The sequence below is a fragment of the Pan paniscus genome, chromosome 21 (genome assembly GCF_029289425.2).
Source record: "Pan paniscus chromosome 21, NHGRI_mPanPan1-v2.0_pri, whole genome shotgun sequence".
Taxonomy (NCBI): Eukaryota; Metazoa; Chordata; class Mammalia; order Primates; family Hominidae; genus Pan; species Pan paniscus.
The window spans coordinates 22,279,327-22,304,020 of record NC_073270.2 but is presented as its reverse complement, the minus strand read 5'-3'; the positions used below and the strand labels follow the sequence as shown (position 1 = coordinate 22,304,020).

Here is a 24,694-nt window from a genome sequence, read left to right as displayed (position 1 = left end):
TGCTGTGTTTTTCAGCTCCATCAGGTCATTTATGTTCTTCTCTAAACTGGCTATTATAGTTAGCAGTTCCTGTAACCTTTTATCAAGGTTCTTAGCTTCCTTGCATTGGGTTAGAACATGCTCCTTTAGCTCAGAGGAGTTTATTACCCATCTTCTGATGCCTACTTCTGTCAATTTGTCAAACTTATTCTCTGTCCAGTTTTGTTCCCTTGCTGGCAAGGAGTTGTGAACCTTTGGAGGAGAAGCAGCATTCTGGTTTTTGGAATCTTCAGCATTTTTGCACTAGTTTTTCCTCATCTTCATGGATTTACCTACCTTTGATCTTTGATGTTGGTGACCTTCCGATGGGGTTTTTTCGTGGGCATCCTTTTTGTTGTTGTTGATGTTACTGCTTTCTGTTTGTTAGTTTTCCTTCTAACAGTCAGGCCCCTCTTCTGCAGGTCTGCTGGAGTTTGCTGGAGGTCCACTCCAGACCCTGTTTGCCTGTGTATCACCAGCGGAGGCTGCAGAACAGCAAAGATTGCTGACAGCTCCTTCCTCTGGAAGCTTCGTCCCAGAAGGGTGCCCGCCAGATGCCAGCCGAAGCTCTCCTGTATGAGGTGTCTGTCGACCCCTGCTGGGAGGTGTCTTCCAGTCAGGAGGCATGGGGATCAGGGACCCACTTAAGGAGGCAGTCTGTCCCTTAGCAGAGCTTGAGCGCTGTGCTGGGAGATGCTGCTCTCTTCAGAGCCAGCAGGCAGGAACGTTTAAGTCTGCTGAAGCTGCACACATAGCCACCCCTTCCCCCAGGTGCTCTGTCCCAGGGAGAGGGGGGTTTTATCTATATGCCCCTGACTGGGGCTGCTGTCTTTCTTTCAGAGATGCCCTGCCCAGACAGGAGGAATCTAGAGAGGCAGTCTGGCTACAGCAGCTTTGCTGGGCTGTGGTGGGTTCCACCCAGTTCAAACTTCCTGATGGCTTTGTTTACACTGTGAAGGGAAAACCACCTACTCAAGCCTCAGTAGTGGCAGACGCCCTTCCCCCCACCAAGCTTGAGTGTCCCAGGTCGACTTCAGACTGCTGTGCTGGCAGCGAGAATTTCAAGCCAGTGGATCTTAGCTTGCTGGGCTCTGTGTGGGTGGGATCCACTGAGCAAGACCACTTGGCTCCCTAGCTTCAGCCCCCTTTCCAGGGGAGTAAATGGTTCTGTCTCACTAGCATTCCAGGTGCCACTGTAAATGAAAAAAAAAAAAAAAAACCTGCAGCTAGCTTGGTGTCTGCCCAAATGGTGCCCAGTTTTGTGCTTGAAACCCAGGGCCCTGGTGGTGTAGGAACCTGAGGGAATCTTCTGGTCTGCGGGTTGTGAAGACACCAGGGGAAAAGTGTAGTATCTGGGCTGGATGGCACTGTCCCTCATAGCACAGTCCCTCACGGCTTCCCTTGGCTAGGGGAGGGAGTTCCCTGACCCCTTGTGCTTCCTAGGTGAGGTGACACCCCACCCTGCTTCCGCTCGCCCTCTGTGGGCTGCACCCACTGTCTAACCAGTCCCAATGAGATGAGCAGCTACCTCCATTGGAAATGCAGAAATCACCTGCCTTCTGCATTGGTCTTGCTGGGAGCTGCAGACGGGAGCTTTTCCTATTTGGCCATCTTGCCAGCCACAGAATACACATTCTTCCTATCAGCACATGGAACATCCTCCAGGATAGACCACATATTAGGCCACAAAAAAACAAGTCTCAACAAATTTTCAAAAACTGAAATCATCTCAAATATCTTCTCAGACCACAATGGAATAAAACTAGAAATCAATAGCAAGGAGAACTTTAGAAACTTTACACAGAAATTAATATTCTCTTGAATGGCCAATGAGTCTGTGACGAAACTAAGAAGGAAATCAAAAAATTTCTTGAAACAAATGAAAACAGAAACACAACATACCAAAACCTATGGGATACAGCAAAAGCAGTGCTAAGAGAAAAGTTTATAGCAATAAACATCTACATCAAAAAAGTAGAAATATTCCAAATAAACAACCTAATGATGTACCTTAAGAAGGTAGAAAAGCAAGGGAAAACCAAAGCCAAAATTAATAAAAACAAAAACGTAATAAAGATCAAGCAGCAGCCTGGGCAACATAGTAAGAACTCATCTCTACAAAATTTCAAAATAAGAATAAATTAACCAGGCATAGTGGCACATATCTGTGGTCCTATGATCCCAAGCTACTCAGGAGGCTAAGGTGGCAGGATCACTTGCGTCTAGGAGGTCAAGTCTACACTGAGCCATGATTGTGCCACTGCATTGCAGCCCAGGTGACAGAACAAGACCCTGCCTAAAAAAAAAGGAGGGAGGACAAAAAAGATCAATGAAACAAAAGATAAAATCTATAAACCATTAGCTAGACCATGAAAAAAAGAGACACAACCCAAATAAAGAAAATCAGAAGCAAAAAAAAGATACATTACAACTGATACCACAGAAACAGAAAGATCATTAAAGACTATTAATAAACAACTATACTCCAAAAACTGTAAAACCTAGAGGGAACAGATAAATTCATGTATACATATAACCTACCAAGAAATAGAAAGCCTAAACAGACTAACAAAGACAAACCCACCGCCAGACGGCTTTACTGTTGAATTCTGCCAAATGTGCAAAGAAGAACTAAAACCAATTGTCTGAAACTATTCCAAAAAATGAAGAGCAGGGAATTCTTCCTAATTCATTCTATAATGCCAGCATTACCCTGATACCAAAGTGAGACAAGGATACAACCAAAAAAGAAAACTACAGGCCAATATCCCTAATGAACATAGTTGTAAAAGTACTCAACAAAATACTAGCAAACCAAATCCAAAAGCACATCAAAAAGATAGTACACCACAGTCAAGTAGGATTTATCTCAGGGATGGAAGGATGGCTCAATATATGCAAATCAATAAATGTGATACCTCTCACCAATAGAGTGGAAGACAAAACCTTATGATCAATAGATGCACAAAAAATATTTGGTAAATTTTAACATCCCTTCATGATAAAAGAAAACTCTCAACAAATTATGTGTAGAAGGAACATACCTACACAATAAAAATCATATATGACAAACCCACAGCTAACATCAGACTGAACATGGAAAAGCTGAAAACTCTTCCTGTAAGAACTGGAACAATACAAGGATGCCCACTTTCATCACTCTTATTCAATGCAGTACTGAACATCCTAGCCAAAGCAATTAGGCAAGAGAAAGATACAAAGGGCATCCAAATTGGAAAAGAGGAAGTCAAATTGGCCCTTTGCAGAGAACATGACCTTATAGATAGAAAAACCTAAAGACTCCACAGAAAAACTCTTAGAACTAGTAAATGAATTCAGTAAAGTTGCAAGATACAAAATCAACATATAAAAATCAGTAGATTTTCTACACACCAATAATGAATTATCTGAAAAAAAATCAAGAAAGCAATCCCATTTACAATTGCTACCAAAAAATACTTGAGAAGAAATTTAATCAAAGAGGTGAAAGATGTCCAAGATGAAAACTACAAAATACTAATGGAAGAATTTAAGGAGGGCACAAAACATGGAAAGACCTCCCATGCCCACAGACTGGAAAAATTAATATTGTTAAAATGATCATACTACCCCAAGCAATCTACAGATTCAACACAATCTCTATCAAAATATCAATGATATTCTTCACAGAAATTTTTTAATCCTAAAATATGTGTGAAACCACAAAAGACAAGTAGCCAAATCACTTTTGAGCAAAAAGTACAAAGCTAGAGGCATTACACTACCTAACTTTAAAATACATTACAAAGCTATAGTAACCAAAACAGCATGGTATTGGTATAAAAACAAACATATAGACCAATGGGACGTAAAAGAGAAACCAGAAATAAATCCATATGTTTACAGTCAACTGATTTTCAACAAAGGCATCAAGAATATAAATTGAGGAAAGGACACCCTCTTCACTAAATGGTGCTGGGAAAACTGGATATCCATATGCAGAGGAATAAAACTGGACTTTTATCTCTTACCATATACAAAAATCAACCTAAAATGAATTAAAAACTTAAATGTAAGACCCAAGTATAAAACTGCTAGAAGAAAACATAGGGAAAATCCTCAGGATACTGGTCTAGGCAAAGATTTTATGGGTAAGCACAGGCAACAAAAAACAGAAACAGGCAAATGGTACTACCTCAAACTAAAAAGCTTCTGCACAGCAAAGGAAACAACAAAGTGAGGAGACAATCTGTAGAATGGGAGAAAACATTTGCAAACTATACATATGAAACAGGACTAATATCCAGAATATATAAGGAACTCAATAGCAAAAAAACTAATAATCCAAATGAAAAGTTGGAAAAACAGATAAATACCACAGGTCCTCACTCATATAGGAGCTAAAAAGTTGTGCTCATAAAAGTAGAGAGAATTGTTGTTATTAGAGGCTAAGAAAGGCAGGGGTAGGAAGATAATGGTTAACAGATACAAAATTACAGCTAGATAGGAGGAATAAGTCCTAGTGCTCTGTAGCAATGTAGGATGAATACGGTCAACAATAATTTATGGTACATTGAAAAAGGTAGAAGATTTTGAATGCTCTCAACACAAAGAAATGATAATTTTTGAAGTGACAAATATGTTAATTATCCTGATTTGGTCATTGTACATTGTATTTGATCATTGCATGTGTATTGAAATATCACTTTATCTCATAAATAGGTCCAATTATGAGGTGTTAACTAAAAAGGAAAAGAAAAAAAGATATACTTTTGGGACATACTAAAGAAGAAAGGAATAAAATAAATAATAAAGCAAATATTTTCTAAAATTGCTACAATGGGTGACTTCATCTATTACTTAAACCTATTTAATCTAACTTCACATTTTTACAGATGAGAAAACTTAGATTCAGAAAGGTTAAGTAAAATTTGCCACCAAATTTTACAGTTTGGTAGAATGTGATTCAACTGAAGTCCATCTATTTCTTTTTTTTTTTTTTTTTTTGAGATAGAGTCTCACTCTGTCACCCAGGCTGGAGTGCAACCTCTGCCTCCCAGGTTCAAGTGATTCTCCTGCCTCAGCCTCCCAAGTAGCTGGGACTACAGGCAAGTGCCACCACACCCCGGTTAATTTTTGCATTTTTAGTAGAGATGGGCTTTCACCATGTTGGCCAGGCTGGTCTCGAACTCCCGACCTTAGGTGATCTGCTCACCTCGGCCTCCCCAAGTGCTGGAATCAAAGCCATGAGCCACCATGCCCGGCCTGAAGTCCATCTAATTCTAAAGCATAATTGCTTTTTACTAAACCATGATCCTCTCAAGGAAAAGTAACAAGGTTGAAAGTAAAAATATGTTAAGAGTGTAGGCTAAAATTTTCAGCTGGAATACTTCTATAATAGTGGCATTTCTGGGTGTTATTTTCAGGGGACTTTCCCCTTACAGTTGATATATTTCTTGGTTAATTTTCTTTTCTTTTTGTTTAAATGAGCAATAGTATTTTTTTGTAAGTAGAAGAGTATTAAAGAAATATTAAAGTACTTAGTAAAACTGAATTTAGACTGGTTAAAAACCTTTTAAATTATTATCTAGTGTTGGTGAGAGATGTAGGGAGAAAAGTCATAACACTGTTAACGTAAACTAATGTGTAAACTAATAGTCTTTTTGGAAGGCACTTTGGCAACCTCTACCCTAATGTGTAATAAATTTATCCTCTGACTGGCTGGACGAAGTGGCTCACACCTGTAATCCCAGCACTTTGGGAAGCTGAGGTGGGAGGATGGCTTGAGATCAGGAGCTCAAGACCAGCCTGGTCAACAAAGCAAGACCCCCATCTCTACAAAAACTAAAAATATTAGCAGAGCATGGTGGCATGCACCTGTAGTATTGGCTACTCTGGAGGCTGAGTGGGGAAGATTCCTGGATCCCAAGGGTCCAAGGTTACAGTGAGCTATGATTGAGCCACTGCCTTCCAACCTGGGCAACAGAGCAAGACCCTGTCTCTAAATAAACACACAAAAAAACTTACCTTCTGATCCAATTTTATTTCTAGAAATCTGTCCTGAAGAAATTTCTGTACCAGTACACAAAGATCTGTATGTTCACTGCAACACTGTTTATAATAGGAAGAAAAGAACTAAAGAACAAAAGAATGAAGAGAGAAAGAAAAAGAAAGAACAAACCTCAACTCCTTAATGGGGAACTGGTTAAATAACTTACAGTAAAACCATATTATGGAATATAAATAATCATTAGAAAGAATGTTGAAGATCAGCTGGGCACAGTGGCTCACACTTGCAATCCCAGCACTTTGGGAGGCTGAGGTGGGAGGATCACTTGAGTCCAGGAGTTCGAGACTACCCTGGGCAACATAGGGAGACACTGTCTCTACAACAACAAAAATTTCTGTATTAGCCAGGTATGGTGGTGCACACCCATGTAGTCCCAGCTACTTGGGAAGCTAAGGTGGGAGGATCACTTGAGCCCAGGAGGTGGAGGCTGCTGAGTTGAGATCACATCAATGCACTCAGAGTGAGTAGACCTGGGCAACAGAACAAGAGACACTATCTCACAAAAAAACAAAGAATTATGAAGATGTGCACTGCTGTGAGAACATGTATTTGTACTGACGAGAAACATATGTATAGGTACTGATGTGGAAACTGATACAAAATATAGTTAAAGAAAGGAAATCACAGAATATATATGTAATAACATTATATTAAAAAGTGTAAATATGTTATAGATACATAAATAAAACTAGCCATAGGATATATGTGGGTGTGTATACACACAGATATACAGACATATATAGAAAGATCTAGAAAAACAAAAAAATACCCTAATAGTGATTGCTTCTAGAAACAGGTGTGGGATTGGATATATGCATAAGTAACTTTCTCTTTTACTCTTGCAGAGGTTGACCCACATTTTCTGTAAAGGGCCAGCAGTTAAATATTTTAGGCTTGTGGGCTATACAGTCTCTTGCAATTACTCAACTATGCTGCCGTAGCAAGAAAGCAGTCATAGACAAAGGAGTGCAAGTGTGTTCAATAAAACTTTATTTATGAACACTGATATTTGAATTTCATAGGATTTTCACACATCATGAAATATTATTAATCATCTAATTTTTTTCAACCATTAAAAAATGTAAAGACCACTCTTAACTCCTGGGCTGTACAAAAACAGGTGCTGGACCAGATTTGGCCTACAGGTCATAGTTTCCTGATCCCTGCTCTAGAACAATGCTGCTCAATACAATAGCCATGAGCAGCACACTGCTACTGAGCACTTGAATTGTGACTAGTCCAAATTGAGATGTGCAGTAGGTGTAAAATTACAAAGGCTTAGTACAAGAAAAACCTCCTTAATGATTTTACATTGAGTATATAGCATATAAAAATAATAGCCTTTTGGAAATACTGGGTTAAATACAATTTTTATTTTTATTTTTATTTTTAAATTAGAGATGGGGGGTCTCACTATGTTGACCAGGCTGTTCTCAAACTCCTGGCCTCAAACAATCCTCCCATATCAGCCTCCCAAAGAGCTGGGATTACAGGCATGAGCCACTGCGCCCAGCCTAAATATATTTCTATTTAATACCACCTATTTCTCTTCATTATGTGTAACATAGCTACCAGAAAATTTTAAACTATACTTGTGGCTCACATTGTATTTCTACTGGATAGCATTGCTCTATATACTTCCACATATTATTTGATTTGTTTTACAACAAGCTTTTATCACCTCAGTAATTTTAATAATATTGAGTTAATAATAATCAATGCCAGTGTTCTACAAATATTTGTCACTATACCTGAGAAACTATATTATTCAATTATCTAAGAAAATTATTTCAAGCCAGGCATGGTGGCTTATGCCTATAATCCCAACACTTTGGGAGGCCAAGGTGATGAACTGCTTGAGCTCAGGAGTATGACCAGCCTGGGCAACATGGCAAAACTCCGTCTCTACGAAATATACAAAAATTAGCAGGGCGTGGTGGTGCCTGCCTGTAGTCTCAGATACTCAGAAGCTGAGGTGGGAGGATTGCTTGAGCCTGGGAGGCACAGGTTGCAGAAAGCCATGATCATGCCGCTGCATTCCAGCCTGGACAACACAGCGAGACCTTGTCTCAAAGAAAAGAAAAAAGCAAAAATGAAAATTACTTCATTACTGTAGTACCTAGAGGAAAGAAACACCTTCTATTACTGCTCCATTAACTCTACTCTAACCACTTGAAACTTCCAAACCTTCTGCTGCCCTTATAAAGAAAATGTATACAAAACAAATATCCAATTAAAATAGTCATCAAAATCATCTGGCAATGTAAGAATAGTCTCATTAACAACGGCTACTCAAAAATACCACAAATCAGGCCGGGCACTGTGGCTCATGCCTGTAATCCCAGCACTCTGGGAGGCTGAGGTGGGCGGATCACTTGCGGTCAGGAGTTTAGACTGGCCTGGCCAACATGGTGAAACCCCATCTCTATTAAAAATAAAAAGATTAGCAGGACGTGCTGGCGGGTCCCTGTAATCCCAGCTACCTGGGAGGCTGAGGCAGGAGAATCGTTTGAACCCAGGAGGTGAGGGTTGCAAGTGAGCCAAGATCACACCACTGCACTCCAGCCTGGACAACACAGCAAGACTCCGTCTAAAAAAAAAATTGCATAAATCATCATCTATTAACCTTGTAGAGATGCAGGAGAGCAGCCATAAATAACTTTAAGATTTCTTTTTCACCCCTATTTAGAAGATCTTTACGTTTGAACTGTCAATGTTGATGACACTTAAGTTCTCTTCTATTGTACCTATTAAATGAGATAAACACATAAAGCTCATGAAAGTAACTAGTATGTTAGTAAGACAAATAAATATTAGTAATGTTTACAATTTTTGCCTTATCCCCAACTTACAAATGGGATGTGTTCTGAAAAGTTCATTAGTAAGTCAGCTATTTAGAATTTGACATGCATTTTCTTTTAGACATATATATATATATACACACATATATATACACACATATATATATACACATATATATATACAGGATATATTCACATGGATATAAACATAATTTCAAATAGTACATAAAAGTACATAAAGTAATACATATTATGTATACATGTCTTAGTCCACTTGCTATATAGGAATACCTTAGTCTGTTGCTATAAAGGAATACCTGAGGCTGGGCAACTTATAAAGAAAAGAGGTTTATTTAGCTCACAGTTCTGTAGACTGTACCAGAAGCATCTGCTTCTGGTGAGGGCTTCAGAGTGCCTCAATTTACGACGGAAGGTGAAGGAGGGCAGGCATCACATGGCAAGAGGAAGCAAGAGAGAGAGGAGGGTGGTGCCAGATTCTTTTAAACAATCAGATCTTGCAAGAACTAAAGGAAGCAGTCACTCACTACCAGAAGGAAGGCACCACGCCCTTCATGAGGGATGCCTCCCCATGATCCAAGTATCTCCCACCAGGCCCCACTCCAACACTGGGGATCAAATTTCTGCATGAGATTTGGAGGGGTCAAGCATCCAAACTACATCAATATATAATTTTAAAATACTGCTCAATGTCAGGATATGAATGCCAGGAATAAGTTTATTCTAATATCAGAGGGGCTCCTTCCCCAATTTTCTAAAGCACTAAGACAATCTTAAGCATATAGTAATCACTAAATAAATTCTTAGTTAATATAATTGTATGTGTTCATTCTAGATCTTTTTGCTCTGGAGGATTTTTTTAGTATGAAAAGGAGAAAACATAGGTAGAATATAATATAATATTCTCTTATATTTAGAGTGCTTTGTGGGAAAGAACTAGAGTTACAGTTCAGCATCAAAGAACTGATCTAGGACTGTTACCTGCAAATTATGGTGACCTATTTAGCCTCAGTATCAGAACTTTCTAATAACTAGGATATCAAACGATGTTGTGGTTTCAATGAAGTTTTTTTTTTGTTTTTGTTTTTGTTTTGTTTTTGAAACGGAGTATCACTCAGTTGCCCAGGCTGGAGTGCAGTGGCGCGATCTCGGCTCACTGCAAGCTCCGCCTCCCGGGTTCACGCCATTCTCCTGCCTCAGCCTCCCAAGTAGCTGGGACTACAGGCGCCCGCCACCACACCTGGCTAATTTTTTGTATTTTTAGTAGAGACGGGATTTCACCGTGTTAGCCAGGTTGGTCTCGATCTCCTGACCTCGTGATCCACCCGCCTCGGCCTCCCAAAGTGCTGGGATTATAGGCATGATCTATGAAGTCATTTTTTTAAAGTATGAAGCATTCCTGAATCAGAAGGCTACAAACCTGAACCATATTTTGTTCCTAAGCCTTAGAGTCCTTAATTGAGATGATTCGATGTTGAGGTCTCAGACTCTTTAGGAATGGCCACTACAACAAGCCAATATTTAAAAATAATTCCATCTGCTATAGAACTATTAAGATGTTTATATTCAGTGCTCCCTCCATGAAGCCCCGTGACAAATTTTTTTTTAGAGCTGAGTATTAGGAAATGCCTCTTTCCTTGAGAAATGTTGTGTGTATGTCTGTGTGTATCGGGAGGGTGTTCTTCCTAAATGCAAGGAAAATATAACTGACTTTTTCAATTGACCACGAGGAAGCTTAGAGCCAAATGTGAGGCTCAACTATAGGAATTCAGTAGGCTTTATAGCCTGTTTAGTTGATGTTTTTTCAACTTATATCTTAATTTCCTACTCTTTTATAAGATCCTTATTTATGAGGTCTTGAGTTTTACTAAATGTTTAAAGCGCACAAATATATTTATTCATAAACTGCCTCGGATTTTTTATGAATCAAGGCAGAGGAAGAATAAATGTTTATGTTTTTCTTTTTTGCCTTACATATGTCCTCTTGAGTCTCTAAGTAAAAATATCTATGTGAGAGAGATACATCTTGCTTGAACATATGGAAACGGGACAATCCATATACAGGAAGCTAAGGACAATTCGTGATTAGACTTTCTTGGGCATGAAACGTGTTTGATCTTCATAAGTGTGTTTACCTGTATCATTTATTACCTATAAAGTTAAATACAATCACATGTGCATATTAAATATACAGAACATTCTCCATTTTTCCTTTAACATGGGTACAGAAGCCCTGATTTGTTCATACAATATCCATGACCAAATAATCTTTCTGCCACATAAATATTTTTTCATGAGCAGCGCACTTAAACAACAATTGTACCTACTAAACCTGGGTTTTATGTAAAGATTATTTCAGAGGGCACTGGAAACCCCAGGTTTCTCTTCGATCCTCCAGTTCTTTAGAAAGCAATTTCTAACCCACCAGTTCTACCACCCTTTTAATCTCCATAAATTGTTGGTAAGAGCTGCATCAAGGCATTCTGCCATCAATTATGTTCACAACAGTAGCTCAATCATATATGCACTATCACTGATTATCCTAAAGAAATACTGCACTTAAGAGAACCAACTCTAAATCATCATACATCTCATTCCAGCAGATGTAGCTAAGAAATAAAAACAAAAAATAATTATATATATGCCTCAATATTTATAGAAAAATAAAATTTCATATAATACTTTCCATTCAGATCTTTCAGAGTATTTTGTTTATATGTTTGTAATGGTAAACATATAAAGAATGTATTGAAACAATGGCCTTGCAAATTATTCTATTATCCAAATCCTAGAACAATAACTTATGCAAAACATTTAACCTTAATATATCCTTTACAGTTCAAGATTTAGTCCTTCATTAAAAAGTGAACTTTAAAAAATATAAATTTGATTTAAATTTTTTTGAATATGTTATTTTAAAAAATCTTTCACTCATTGAAGTTTGCCATTTTTTAGGGTTGAGTTAGTTTTTTAAAAATTTATCTTGGATACATAGTATATGCTTTTTGTTTTTGAAGAGGTAATCTACTCCAAATATTCTATTTTCCTTCTGTTAGATAATTATACATTTTAAAAGACATACTACATGCCAATGATAAGCTGCTTTCATTTAAGCTGGTTCCGATTTTCTCAAGCAATTCTCATTTATCTGGCTTGGTATTTCAGGCCAAATTCCAATGGCTGTGGTTTGTGACATTTTTGTGTAATTTCCATGATTTCTAAAAGTACAAACACCAGTTTGAATCACCTTTTCAGTATTACACCTACGTAATTCCCTACACAGTGACAAGATCAAATTGCCTTTTACATTTAGTACTTCACTTTTAAAAACTTTATAATAAACCCTAGATTTACTAGAGTCAGATCCCACAATTTATTTCACAAACTGGATATTCTGGGGCAATAATCAGTAATTTTCAAGTCCATCTGACACGTCTGTTGTGGTTTGAGACTCTCATTTTATTAGGTTTTTTGGGTTTTGGTTTTCTTGAGAAAATCTTATAAGGCAACTTTATTAGTCAGGTTTTCCTTGTGGCACTTACTGTCTGAATAAAGTAGATTAATGAAATTGTTTCATATTAAGCTTTTTAATGCAAATTATTAAGCAATAAATTGCTTAAAATCTACCAAAATTTGCATTGATTTATGAGGTAAACATTAGCCTATTGCTTCCTTTTAAGAACAATTCTCAACCTACAATTCAGACAGATACATGTGAATACAAGTATCTGTCAACTATTCCCTCAACATTAGTAGTACACAGAAGAACAAAAGGGGACAAAATTGAGCAAATTATTCTCTAATTACTATATTGTCATAGCTGTTCCTTCTAAAATGTACACAGTAAAACTTTTTATTAACAAATCCAACAACCTAATAATCAATTTACCAAAACATCAAAAATTGGAGTTCTCCTTCAAGTAAGTGATGGTGGCAACAGCCCAATTACTCAGCCGAGATGTTAAAAACTGATACCTTCCTTGATAATTACAAAGTAATTTGTAAATGCAAGATGACACATCTTTAATGAGACTTGTAGGAGAAAAAGAGTTTACATTAAAGCCACTAAATCTCAGATTCGAAAAATGTGACAGTATGTGAGAAGTTATAAAGTAAGTATTTTTAAAAGCTTTGTGTATTTACTCTAATTAGGTTGTGTTGGAAACATGGTGGAACACTTAGAAAAACTAACTCCTCACACAAAATACCCAACAGAAATATAGTTTTGTTTAAAATTCAGAGGATTCTTTTTCCTATAAAACAGCCATTTAATGACACTCCAAAACATCTAAAAAATGTTGTTCAATGGAAATACCACTATGTTCCAAAATATTTTAAACTTTCTATATACACAAAATATACAATAAACTTGTAATTCAGAAATAAAAAATTATATTTCAATATTGCCATTGTTTTTCCCATACATGTATTATTACTCTAAAAAATGATTTTTAACATACAAAAATTTGAATTTGTGGCTCAAGCTCCTAATCCTAGGGTGAGAGAATTGGGACACACTGGATAATTTCCCTATTTTTACTCCCCTGTTATAGCCCAGTGTTATTCTCTACTCTGACTGTAAAAACTAGTGTTACAGCTTGACCCTAGAAGGGGAGGTTTCTTGTTTGTTTTTTTCCTTAGGGGGATGGGAGGAGGAATCATTTCATTGGACCATATTATAATAATTTTGACAACAAAATGTCATCACCTACTATTCATTCTCACACTGTACTAATAATTGTGTTAGCTTAAAATGTGTTTATTGATACCAATTATCATTGGTCAGAAAACAATTTTCAGTCTAAAATATCTGAATCTCAGGAAAAGGATCACAAGATTTTTTTGAGTAAACTGCCAGGAGTTTGTATTTTGTGAAGAAAATATGAAAGGATTACTGTGTCACATAGAAATAACAAAGCCTTATAAATGCAAGTGTAAAATTACTGTAAGACATTTAAAATAATTGAAATGAACACTATTGGAAAAAGGCTTATAAAGGGACTAAAAAGAAATGAGAACCAGATCTCAGAAACTGATGAATTTAGCAAAAAAAGGTAAAATAATTCAAATAAACTTTGTGTTTCATCTCCATGGCAGTTTTATTTTCCTCTTTATAACCTCAAATTTTGCTGCAAAATACTAGTATCCTTAAGATGTTTCTTTATTCCTTCCCAACTGCAAAGACAATATTTTAAGGCTACTTCCACAACATAAAACTCATTAATCAAATTATTTCACAACTAGTTTAAACTAATTGCAAATGTAGCAAGTGTCTCAGTTCTAAAAGGCACTTACGTTTTTGGGTATCAAGCAGAAAGTTATATTTTCAAACAGTCTTGATGAGGAAATACAAGACCCACTGAAAACCTATTCACCACCTAGAGAAACAATATTTCCCTCTAAGTACTGGCTGGACCCCCACTTCAAAGTGGGTATGTCAGAAGTTTCTCAACTCCTCTCAGGTCCCTTTCGCTGAACTTCTGTCTGCCAAGAGCAAATCCAAACTGCAGAAGGCACTTTCCTTAGAATTTTTTTGCTAAATATTTTTGGCACTAAGGCTATCTAACACATCAGAGATTTTCAACAAATACCACATTTTTGCCAGAAAGCCAGGAGTGTTTTGTCTAGAGAAATCTTGTCTTTTTGTCTAGAAAAAATTTCTGTATCTGCCACAGCCTATCTTAGTCTGTTTTCAATGTTGTAATGTGTGAAACTATAAAAACCTAAACTATGAAAAAGGCAAGGTACCAAATCACATAGAGCATGCTATCTTTTGTGTGTAAAATGGTAGTATGCTTCTAGATGGACAGGCCATTCCAAAAGAAACAGGTAACACCAAATTCCTCTGAGGCGAAGAACTAGGAGGCTTGAAGGATAGGAGAGTGAGAACCAATTCTTTTCACTGTATTCCCTTAGGCAGTATTTGCATTTTATTTTATTTTTTAATTTTATTATTTTGCTGGGTGCCAGCATTGTTTTTTAAGTAAAACAATGAGAAAACACTCCTGAGAAATACATTTCCTGTGAAATGCAGTTTAGTCAATAATATTTGAGAATCTACTAAGTATAAATTTCCACACATAATTTAGGTACACGATAATCTGATGAAATGAATACAAAGCTTCAATGGAATATCAATTGGGTTATATTGTGTCTATATATAAATGTACATATACATCCTTCAGACTATATCAATTTTCAGAATCATCCACACACATCCAAATAGTGTTTCCGGCATGAAGATATGTAATTTCTAGAATGAGGTACAAACAATTGACAGGAAGAAATGTCAAAGATTGTAGATTTTTCTTTCCCAGAACTGTTTACCTACAGTGATGGAATACTATTTGGCTTATCAAGTTCCTAAGCAGTCAGAAAGTGACTCTCTGCAGAGAACCTTCAGATGTGATAAAGTGCTTTTAATTTAAAGATGGAAGCATTCCAGATGTATATGCACTTAAAACAGGACCCAATGCAGTTGAAAAACAAAATAAGCAAAAATTGTAGTACAACCACTTGATGTTAACTGCTATGTCAAAGTTCTACGAAGAAAATTACATGAGATGAAATTTATAGCCTGAAAACAGAGTAATAATCATCTGGAAAAAATTAAAATTGTAAACACTTTTCAATTTGGACAACTAATCAATATGGAGATTATGATAATGGGTTTCATATTTGAAATACGTTTGAACTTGAAAAATAAAATATAATGGGCCACAAATAACTTTTATATTCACAGATGTCATAACGCAACTATTTTTTACTTACCCTGTTGTCTCTGAGAAACGTTTGAAATGACTTTCTATTATTTTATTTAAGCTAATACATACAAGTAAACAATACAATTTAAACTAAACCGGAAACGTAAAATTCAAACTGTAGTTTTCAGAAGGATCCCAGCAAGTGTTTAAATACATACATAAGTGCTTCTTTGTGTATCATTAGTTTGTTTTTTTTAAGTAGGTAATTCCAGTGCAGGTGAGGATGAAGACCTAGCCGATGTGTTTCAAGTTCATAAAAGACCTGTAAAAGTAGCATCGTGTTAAAACTGTAGCAATATTAATCTTGCTAAGTCAATACTGATGTTTGTAAACAATTCCTGTAACCTTGCATTTTATTTTTAAAGTATATTAAAACATTACTCTTAACATTCGTCTGTCACTTCCTTCCCATAGGTGACCTATGGCTTTTTCCCCCCTAGAAAGGGCAGATTCTTTGCAAAACTATACTGAGTTGAACAAAACAATTATTAAAATCCTAAGAACAAAACCATGGAGAACATTTCCACCAAAGGGCTAAAACCAAACAGAAAAAGGAATATGTAACACTGTTCTTGCCTTCAAGACATGTACTGTCAGGTTAAACTTAAATCGATTCCACACACCCTTTTCTGGAAAAAAAAAATATATATATTGCTTAAGAAAGCACTCTCCTTGTTTTTCTTTCTCCTGCTCCAGTTTCCAGGAAAACTTAAAAGTGTTATCTTTGTTTTCTCGTTATCATTATTATTGCTGCAAGATTGTTTTCAAAGTTTAATCAATATGCTTTGCACACTGCTTTTGTCTTATGCTTTGTCTTGTTCAGTATTTAGTAGAGAGTTCATAATGTCTAAACTGCAAGTCAAAGGATGACAAAGTTTAAAAAATCTGTTTATCTATGGTTTTGTATTTTTCCAAAGAAACTACAATTTTCACCTGATTTCTGCATCCATTTTCATATCGCTTGAACAGGTTATATTTTTCCAACAACAACAAAAAGACCCATTGCGAACAACTAGAAATATTTGGAAGTTTTGATATTTTGTCTTTCTCTTCTTTTTGATCACGGTAGTGATGAGAGAATAAACTTAAGTCAGAGATATTTACTGAGAGAAAGAGAGTAAGAACACACACAAAGGGAAAGAAAGCAGAAAAAACAACTTTACAAGTGCAAACTCAGTAGGAAACATTTTAGGAAATAAAAATGTTTCCCCTCTTTCCCTTGTTCAATCTCCATCCCCACAGAGGAAAAACAGAATACTTACAAGTTAGCATCTGCGTATTTATCAGTGTATGTGTGTTTTCTCTCTTCTCTGGGCTTGGATACTTTGAGCTAATTTGGAAGTGCCCGTTTGGTTGCCCACAAAATGATGCTTACGGGTCTAAAAACGCATAAATTAGGGAGCCCTACAATGGCAAAGGACGGTCATTGTACCTCCTCTCTTTATGCGCTCTTACGGTGGGACCCAAGAGCCTTTTTTTTTTTTTTTTTTTAACACTTTAGGTGATGGAGCGAATGAGGGGCTGATAACTGGAGAGGACGAAGCGAGCCCCCGCAACACCCTCCCCCCAAACTTAGCAGCACGTTCCCCACTCCGCTATTATACCGGACTTTGGTGCGAAGTCACTTTAGAAAACTGGGGTCTGGACGGGGCCAGGCGCGGAGTCCATGTCTAGCCTCGACGCCAGCCTCCGAGTTTCTATTTCTGGTGCTCGAGGGCTGGGGTAACGGCCGCGGATGGAGGAGCGAAGGATGGGAAAAGCAAAGATGGGAAAAGCAACGGGGAGTGATCTTTCCAAGAAACACCCAACTGCCCCTTTTACCTTTTTTGCCTCCATTATGGGGCGGGGGTTGGGGGGGCGAGAGAAAAAGATGTCAATGACCATTGTTTGCTCGTTTGGGATGTTGCTCCGCCCCCCGAGTCTGTCGTAAACCTGGCGCCGGACTAAAATAAACCCCAGATCCCGCAGCCCGGGGGGCTCGCCGAGCCGCCGACTCCATCACAGGCTCAGCTGCCGCGGCCGAGGTGGCGGCGACGAGCGGCCGCCGCGTCCTGCCGGCGCGCGCCCCAGGCCCCCCTACCTGGCCGCCCGCCGAGCCATGTCGTTGAGCCCAAAGCACACGACGCCCTTCTCCGTGTCCGACATCCTGAGCCCCATCGAGGAGACCTACAAGAAGTTCAGCGGCGCCATGGACGGCGCGCCACCCGGCCTGGGGGCGCCCCTGGGGGCCGCGGCCGCCTACCGCGCGCCGCCACCTGGGCCCTCCTCGCAGGCGGCGACCGTGGCGGGCATGCAGCCTTCTCACGCCATGGCGGGTCACAACGCGGCGGCCGCGGCGGCGGCGGCGGCAGCTGCGGCGGCGGCGGCCGCCACCTACCACATGCCGCCCGGCGTCTCGCAGTTCCCGCACGGCGCCATGGGCGGCTACTGCAACGGCGGCCTGGGCAACATGGGCGAGCTGCCCGCCTACACGGACGGCATGCGGGGCGGCGCGGCCACCGGCTGGTACGGCGCCAACCCGGACCCACGCTACTCGTCAAGTGAGAGGGGCCAGGAGCGCGGGGCTGCGGGCGGCTCAGGCGTTTCCCGCCACAGCCGAGGGGCGCGGGGGCGCGGGACGGGGTGCGCGCGGCTTAGGCGGTCCTGGGGCCGAGCGGGCGCGCGGGGCGTCCTGGGACGCGGCCCGGGACGCGCGGGGTTTCTGGGGACCCTGGGCGCGCGGGGGGTCCTGGGACCTGACCGGGAACGCGCGCGGCGTCCTGGGACCCGTTGAGGGCGCGTGCTGCCCTGGGACCCGCCGAGGGCGCGCGGGGCGTGCTGGGGCCGGAGGCCGCGGCGGTCAGGGGGTCTTGGGATTCAGCGAGGGCCCGGCGGCGTCGCGGCCGCGGCGTGAAGAGAGCGGCGGCTGGACCGGCTCCCGGCGGGCCTGGAGCTCACTCGCCTTCCCCCTTGGGCCTCTTCCCCAGTCTCCAGGTTCATGGGGCCGTCGGCGGGCGTGAATGTGGCCGGCATGGGGTCGCTGACCGGCATCGCGGACGCCGCCAAGTCGCTGGGCCCGCTGCACGCGGCGGCGGCGGCAGCCGCTCCGCGAAGGAAGCGCCGCGTGCTCTTCTCGCAGGCGCAGGTCTACGAGCTGGAGCGGCGCTTCAAGCAGCAGAAGTACCTGTCGGCGCCCGAGCGCGAGCACCTGGCCAGCATGATCCACCTGACGCCCACGCAGGTCAAGATCTGGTTCCAGAACCACCGGTACAAGATGAAACGGCAGGCCAAGGACAAGGCGGCGCAGCAGCTGCAGCAGGAGGGCGGCCTGGGCCCGCCGCCGCCTCCGCCGCCGTCCCCGCGCCGCGTGGCGGTGCCTGTGCTGGTCAAGGACGGCAAGCCGTGCCAGAACGGCGCCAGCACGCCCACCCCCGGCCAGGCCGGTCCGCAGCCGCCGGCCCCGACGCCAGCACCTGAGCTGGAGGAGCTGTCGCCCAGCCCACCCGCGCTGCACGGCCCGGGGGGCGGCCTGGCGGCCCTGGACGCGGCCGCCGGGGAGTACAGCGGCGGCGTCCTGGGCGCCAACCTGCTCTATGGCAGGACGTGGTGACAGCGAGGGCGACCCGGGGCTAGGTCCTGGTGCAGCCGAAGGGTCTGCAAGAAACTGCTAGAACGGATGGGGGAGGCATGCGAAAACCGACTCGCGCGTGTAAACTGCGTTTCAAAACGAACCGGTCTCAGAGAGGAGCAGGCTGTGAACCTCTTGCTGGGGGCGGGGGACAGCGACAGCCCGGAAACCGAGTAGTGTAACATTATGCCACGAGGCTTTGAGGTGGTGATTTTCTCCTCCTAGAAGTTCTTAAATGACGCGAAAAGGTGGAGAAGTTCACACGGCATTCTTAACTACAGCTCTCAAAGTTGGAAACTTTGTTGGCGTTTGTAACTATAAAAATCAACCCAGCTTTAACAATGAGTCCTTTTTGAAGTGGAATTTATCTTGGGAGATTAATTTTCGAAGGGCCCCCTAAGTGCAATTTCATTAATGTTTGATTGAAAGTAAATTGAATTGTAGCTCAAGGTGGATCATACACATAGCAACATTATTGCAGAGGAATTATTGCCATTTAGGTAATAGAGCAATGGAATCAAAATAAAATACTGATTATATGGATTGATGGAGCTTTTTAAATTTAATGCTGATTTCAAAATGTTTTGATGATTATTTGGCAAGTGAGTGTTTGTATGTTACCCTAAAAGAGGATTTTCCCCCCTAAGATGCAGCTCACCATAAGAAAAAAAGGTTGTATACTATTTGTATATGAAATCTGGTCTCCCAACATCAACTGAGAAAATAAATAACCCTATCCTTCTGTAAACATGGTATTTACTCTCTTTGAGGTATTTTCTTGTCTGAATTTGAATACCTTGATAAAGTACTAGAACAAACAAGTAAAATTTCTAAAATTGACATCAATTAATCTATATTCAAAGCATGACAAGAAGAAAGGTGATTTATTGAATTGTAATCAAGATATAAGGAATAAGTAACTACAACATAATTTTTCCACCATATTTAGAACTTCGGAGTTGCGCTGGTTTTGTTGGTGTTTTATTGTACAAATAATGTATTTACTCTTTAATATGCCGATTTATATTTCCTATGTTTCAAATGGATATTTAAATATAACTTAAAAGAAACAAGTTCTTTTTTCTAAAAGTCAAGTGGTCATTTCTTTTTCATTAAGTTTATACATGGCTTGGTGTGTTTTTAAAATACTAGTTGTCATGATGTGACAACACAGCTCAGTTTACTCATAAATGACTGGTAGTGGACGAAAAATACTAAAAGCTGAAGATTTGTGCTTATAAATAATTAATGAAAATTAAAGAAATAACATGGATAAAGCATGATTTGCAAATGATCAAAACAAATAGTTACCGGAGACCCTAAACCTCTTCTACATTTGAGATTTTAGAATTACAGCTTGGGGCTGAAACATTGTGTTTCACTTCATTGTTAGAACATTTTTCTGAATGTGCAACATGAATTCATAAGAAGGTGTTTTAGAAGTTAAACTTGCACTTTTTCTAGACTCTTGTATAGTAATTTTTTAAAACTCCAGTTTCTTTCACAGAGGGGAAAAAAAACACTAAAGAAGCAAGGGAATCACCCTTTATCAAGGGGCCGTAAAAGAATTTTTAGAAAATGAGATCTAATTTTTAAAACATTTTATGTAAGAACAAATAATCTGAGCAGACAAAGTTGTAAGAAAACGCTACAGTACACCCACAGGAAATTCTCTCAACTTGGGTTTTTTTTGGCATATTAATGGAAATGACTTTAGAAATGTTAACTAAGCTAGCAAATCTATTATTGATGTGCCAAATTTCAAAATGTTTGATTTCCTCACAATAGTACCATAATTGTGAAATTTTACTTGTAGAAAACGTTCTAAAAGCCCACATGGTTGGCAGTGTTTTTTGTTACAGTCCAATACCTACAAAAACAATAATAGCTTATAGTCCAAGGGCTCCGGGTAACATATTTAAAGAAAATGAGTCTTCATGAACAGTTTATTTCTGGAACAAAAATCCTTTAGACTAAAGAAGTGCACTTCTTTAAGAAATATGTCACATTAAGAAGAAACAACTTTTATATACAATATTTTCTGAAAGTGTATTTTGTGTGGGCATATCTTATTCCTTTCAGTATTCCTTTAAAGAGTAAAAAACCCCAAGCCAGAAATAATTGCTGCAAAGGGCTTAACATTCTATACCCAGAGACTGACTGACTGTATGTGTGCATATCCTGAAATTAGGGAAAGGTTTGATTTTTGAAGCTTAAAATAGAAATGTTTTTACCATAGAATCCCACCTTCTGATTAATGCAAAACGAGCTGTTTTCTTCTTTTTGCAATTAGTGCTTTGCAGATCTTTTATAAAAATACAAATGGCCAGACTAGGTGAAACTCATTAACTGAAGAGGAGGATAAGTGTCTCCACAACTGAGAGGGAGGACTGGCGCAGGGTCTGAGTGGAACAAAGGCCCCTCAAAGTTTGGCAGAGGCCACAGCAAACCTGTTTCAAAAATGCTTACTCAGCAGATGTGACCTTTTCCTAAATGTTTTTGGGTTTTACAACAATCTAACTTACCTTTTCCAATTGAGGCACGGAAACCAAAAGCCAGAGTCAAAGTTGCAGAGAGGAACGGAGGGATTGCAGGTACTTTTCTGTAATCTGTGTTGGGATATATTGAAGTGCTGTGTGTGCGAGTGTGTGCAGTTTTGAAGGACACAAGAAGGGTGTTTTGTATATGGAAGGATGGGGGTGTAACCCAGTTGTCTTCTATTTAAGTCTTTGCCTAGAACTAAAACCTAATGGTCAGAACAAGTAGTCAGACTTCTATCAACACAGATGTTGTGTTCAATCTCCATTCGGCTAGCGACTGTTTACTTTCAATTTAAAGCAAATCAGAGACTCAATCCTGTTCACTAAATGCAAGCATCTTCCATAGACTTGCTTTGTTAACTCCATTGAATACTGATGATTTTAAAAGACTTTTTAGAATAAATTTGTGAGCCATAATTATATAAAGACCTATCAATTGGATTTTTAGATGTGAATTTGTGCTGAAGAGAAAATAATGCATTATGTGATGGCAACACAAATTGCAGACACAGTTCAAAGCATGGATAATACTCCCTCACTGCTTACCATAACACTAATGTGTGGATGAAACCCTGCATGTTAATTGAGTACAGTTTTTTGAAACACTATTACTTATTATCCTGCAACCCAGTGAGACAGAGAACGATGATACATTTTTAAAAATATAAATACCCTTTCACTACTAGTGAGATTTGGTGAACATCTGGGGAAGTTTCAAAGAAGATGCCTAGACTGGGGAACTGCATTCACATCCCATCAGGAATTTGCGCTCTCCAGTAAGTATTGAGATAACTTTGTGATTTCAGGATCACTTTTGTTTTTATTATTTTTAACTTTAGAGGTAATGGAAGTTTCTGGGAGAGGTGGGTTTGGTTTGGTTTTTGCTTTAGAATGTTTACTTGCAATTCAATGAAATGCCTTTCGTTTTTCGAAATTCCATGTAACCTTCAGTAATTGTTTAGGTGACTTCTAAAAAAGTTTAACTAGGAACTAGGAACATTGCCTAAATTTAAGTTGTGCAAACTATTTTGCAGTAGTGAACAGCTGTATTCCTATTTCATACACATCAATTCAAGCCTGTTCTCTTTTGGCCCTCATTCCATAAATAAGGCGTGGAGAAACAAGCCACAGGAGGATTCTGCTTTACTGAGTGGAGGGGACATCCATCGAGAATGGGCCGTTTGCTAGTTCATTCGTTTGGTGACTTTTTCCTGATGGGAAATAGCAGAGCAGTGGATCACTAGGAATAGAGTCTGGCGAGATCGCAGCTCCAGGATCCTTTCGGGGTGGGCAGGAGGCGTCAGTCAGTGGGACGGAGCCAGATCGAGAAATTGGGGACTCTAAGTTGACTCTTCAGGGAATGTCTAGATTTTAGATTTCTAAGCATAGCAAAATTCGGTTACTTTCACACTTGGAACTTAAAACGGCAGCCTCGGAAGGAAGACCATTTCTGGTATTCTACAGCTCTGCTGCTTGCAGGGAGTTGAGATGCAGCGGCAGGTTGAGAAGCTGCGGCGCCGCGGACGAGGAAGGAGGGTGAGCCCGAGGGTAGAGGAAGGGGCTTTCCGCGCCCATCCTGTGCGTGCGGCCGGCTCGCGGGGCTCCCGGGAGGGCCAGCCGCGGGGTCTGCGGGCTGGGCCGGGCGACTAGCGAGCCGCAGGGGAGACCCAGGCGCCGGGCGCGTGCCCCACGTGCACCGAGGGCCCGGCGCTTCCCGACCCCGCTGGGAGAAAGTTGAGCCAAGCACCTAGGACCTGAGCTCTGAGTAGCACGCGGGGCCCGGGCGCCGCCACCATCCCGCCCCCGGCTGCGAGGTCACGGCGCCCGGGCCCTTCAGTTCGGTCCAGGCGCGCCCAGCAAAGGAGTGCAGGGACCCCGGCCTCACCCGGCCCGTTCCTGGCATCCCACGTCATCGTACGAAAATTAACCTATCGCTCATTACACCCAATTTGCCTTTGTAACGCTAAATGGCAATCTAATACCAGTTTGTAGACGGCTTTGTACATTAACATACATTACCCCATTTGATCTTTAAAGGGAAGACAACTGCTCATTACGGGCCCTTAGCCCCAGAGTAGTCAGGCTGTTTCCAGGTTCTAAGATTTTTGTTTAACAGGGGACCCTGAAAAAATGTGCCGTTTAAAGAGAATATAATTGCGTACAAGTAACTACTTAAAATTGGCCCAACGAATTTATTTTTACATCAGAATTTGGAGGAGATATTTACAGCTTTAAACATTAAAGCTCTGAAAAGCATTTTGCTGATTGAAATGGGCAGGGCATTTTCCTGGAAGATTCAAACGCGGAACCAAGTTGGAAAGAGATGAAGACTAAGGATGGAGAGGAAGAAGCAAGGGTGAGGTCACGGAGCAGGGCCTGAAGCCGGCTCAGCGAGGGAACACCTGCCAGTTCTGCAGAGGAAATCTGCCGTCATCAGTTTCTCCATCAGGCCTTTTGCTCAGATGTCTTCCAAACAGTGCTTTAAACATTCAGTCAAAAACTGAGTTAGTCTCAGGACAGCTTAAAACTAAGCCAAAACTAAAGGTCTGAGAATATAAAGAGTGGAATTGTGGGTTTTGACTATGAACTATGAACAGTAAAACATTTATAAGCTCCTTTGGAATATGCAATGCTTTACTGAGATGGCTGTCTACATTTTTAATATTTGGGAGATAAACTTACAGAGAAATTTAATAGAAGGCATTATCACTTGAATGTTGAGCGAAGGCAATTATGTAAGGGTTGGGTTGGTAATTCCTGATGGAGAGACTCTTTGTCTCAACAATAAAGGATCCTGCTCTGGTCACCCATCATTAGCAATGAACTCAATAGCTACAAAATACCTTCCTATTCAAGGTTGAGGTGAGATTTTTTTTTTCCCACAGACTAAGTTTAAC

The 24,694-nt window shown here is 40.4% G+C and overlaps 1 protein-coding gene across 1 annotated transcript; it reads left to right on the top strand.

Annotated features, from left to right (window-relative positions):
• The first annotated feature begins 1,293 nt into the window (after positions 1-1,293).
• NKX2-4 (NK2 homeobox 4) lies at positions 1,294-20,271 on the top strand. Its single transcript, XM_034947777.3, has 2 exons — positions 1,294-18,190; positions 18,617-20,271. The coding sequence occupies exons 1-2, from the start codon at positions 17,749-17,751 to the stop codon at positions 19,237-19,239; spliced, it is 1,065 nt and encodes a 354-aa protein (XP_034803668.1). The 5' UTR covers positions 1,294-17,748; the 3' UTR covers positions 19,240-20,271.
• Positions 20,272-24,694: the final 4,423 nt, after the last annotated feature.

Coding starts and splice junctions, on each gene's coding strand:
- NKX2-4 (XM_034947777.3), top strand. CDS start 17,749: ATGTCGTTGAGCCCAAAGCACACGACGCCCTTCTCCGTGTCCGACATC. Junction 18,191..18,616: donor GGACCCACGCTACTCGTCAA/GTGAGAGGGGCC, acceptor CCTCTTCCCCAG/TCTCCAGGTTCATGGGGCCG.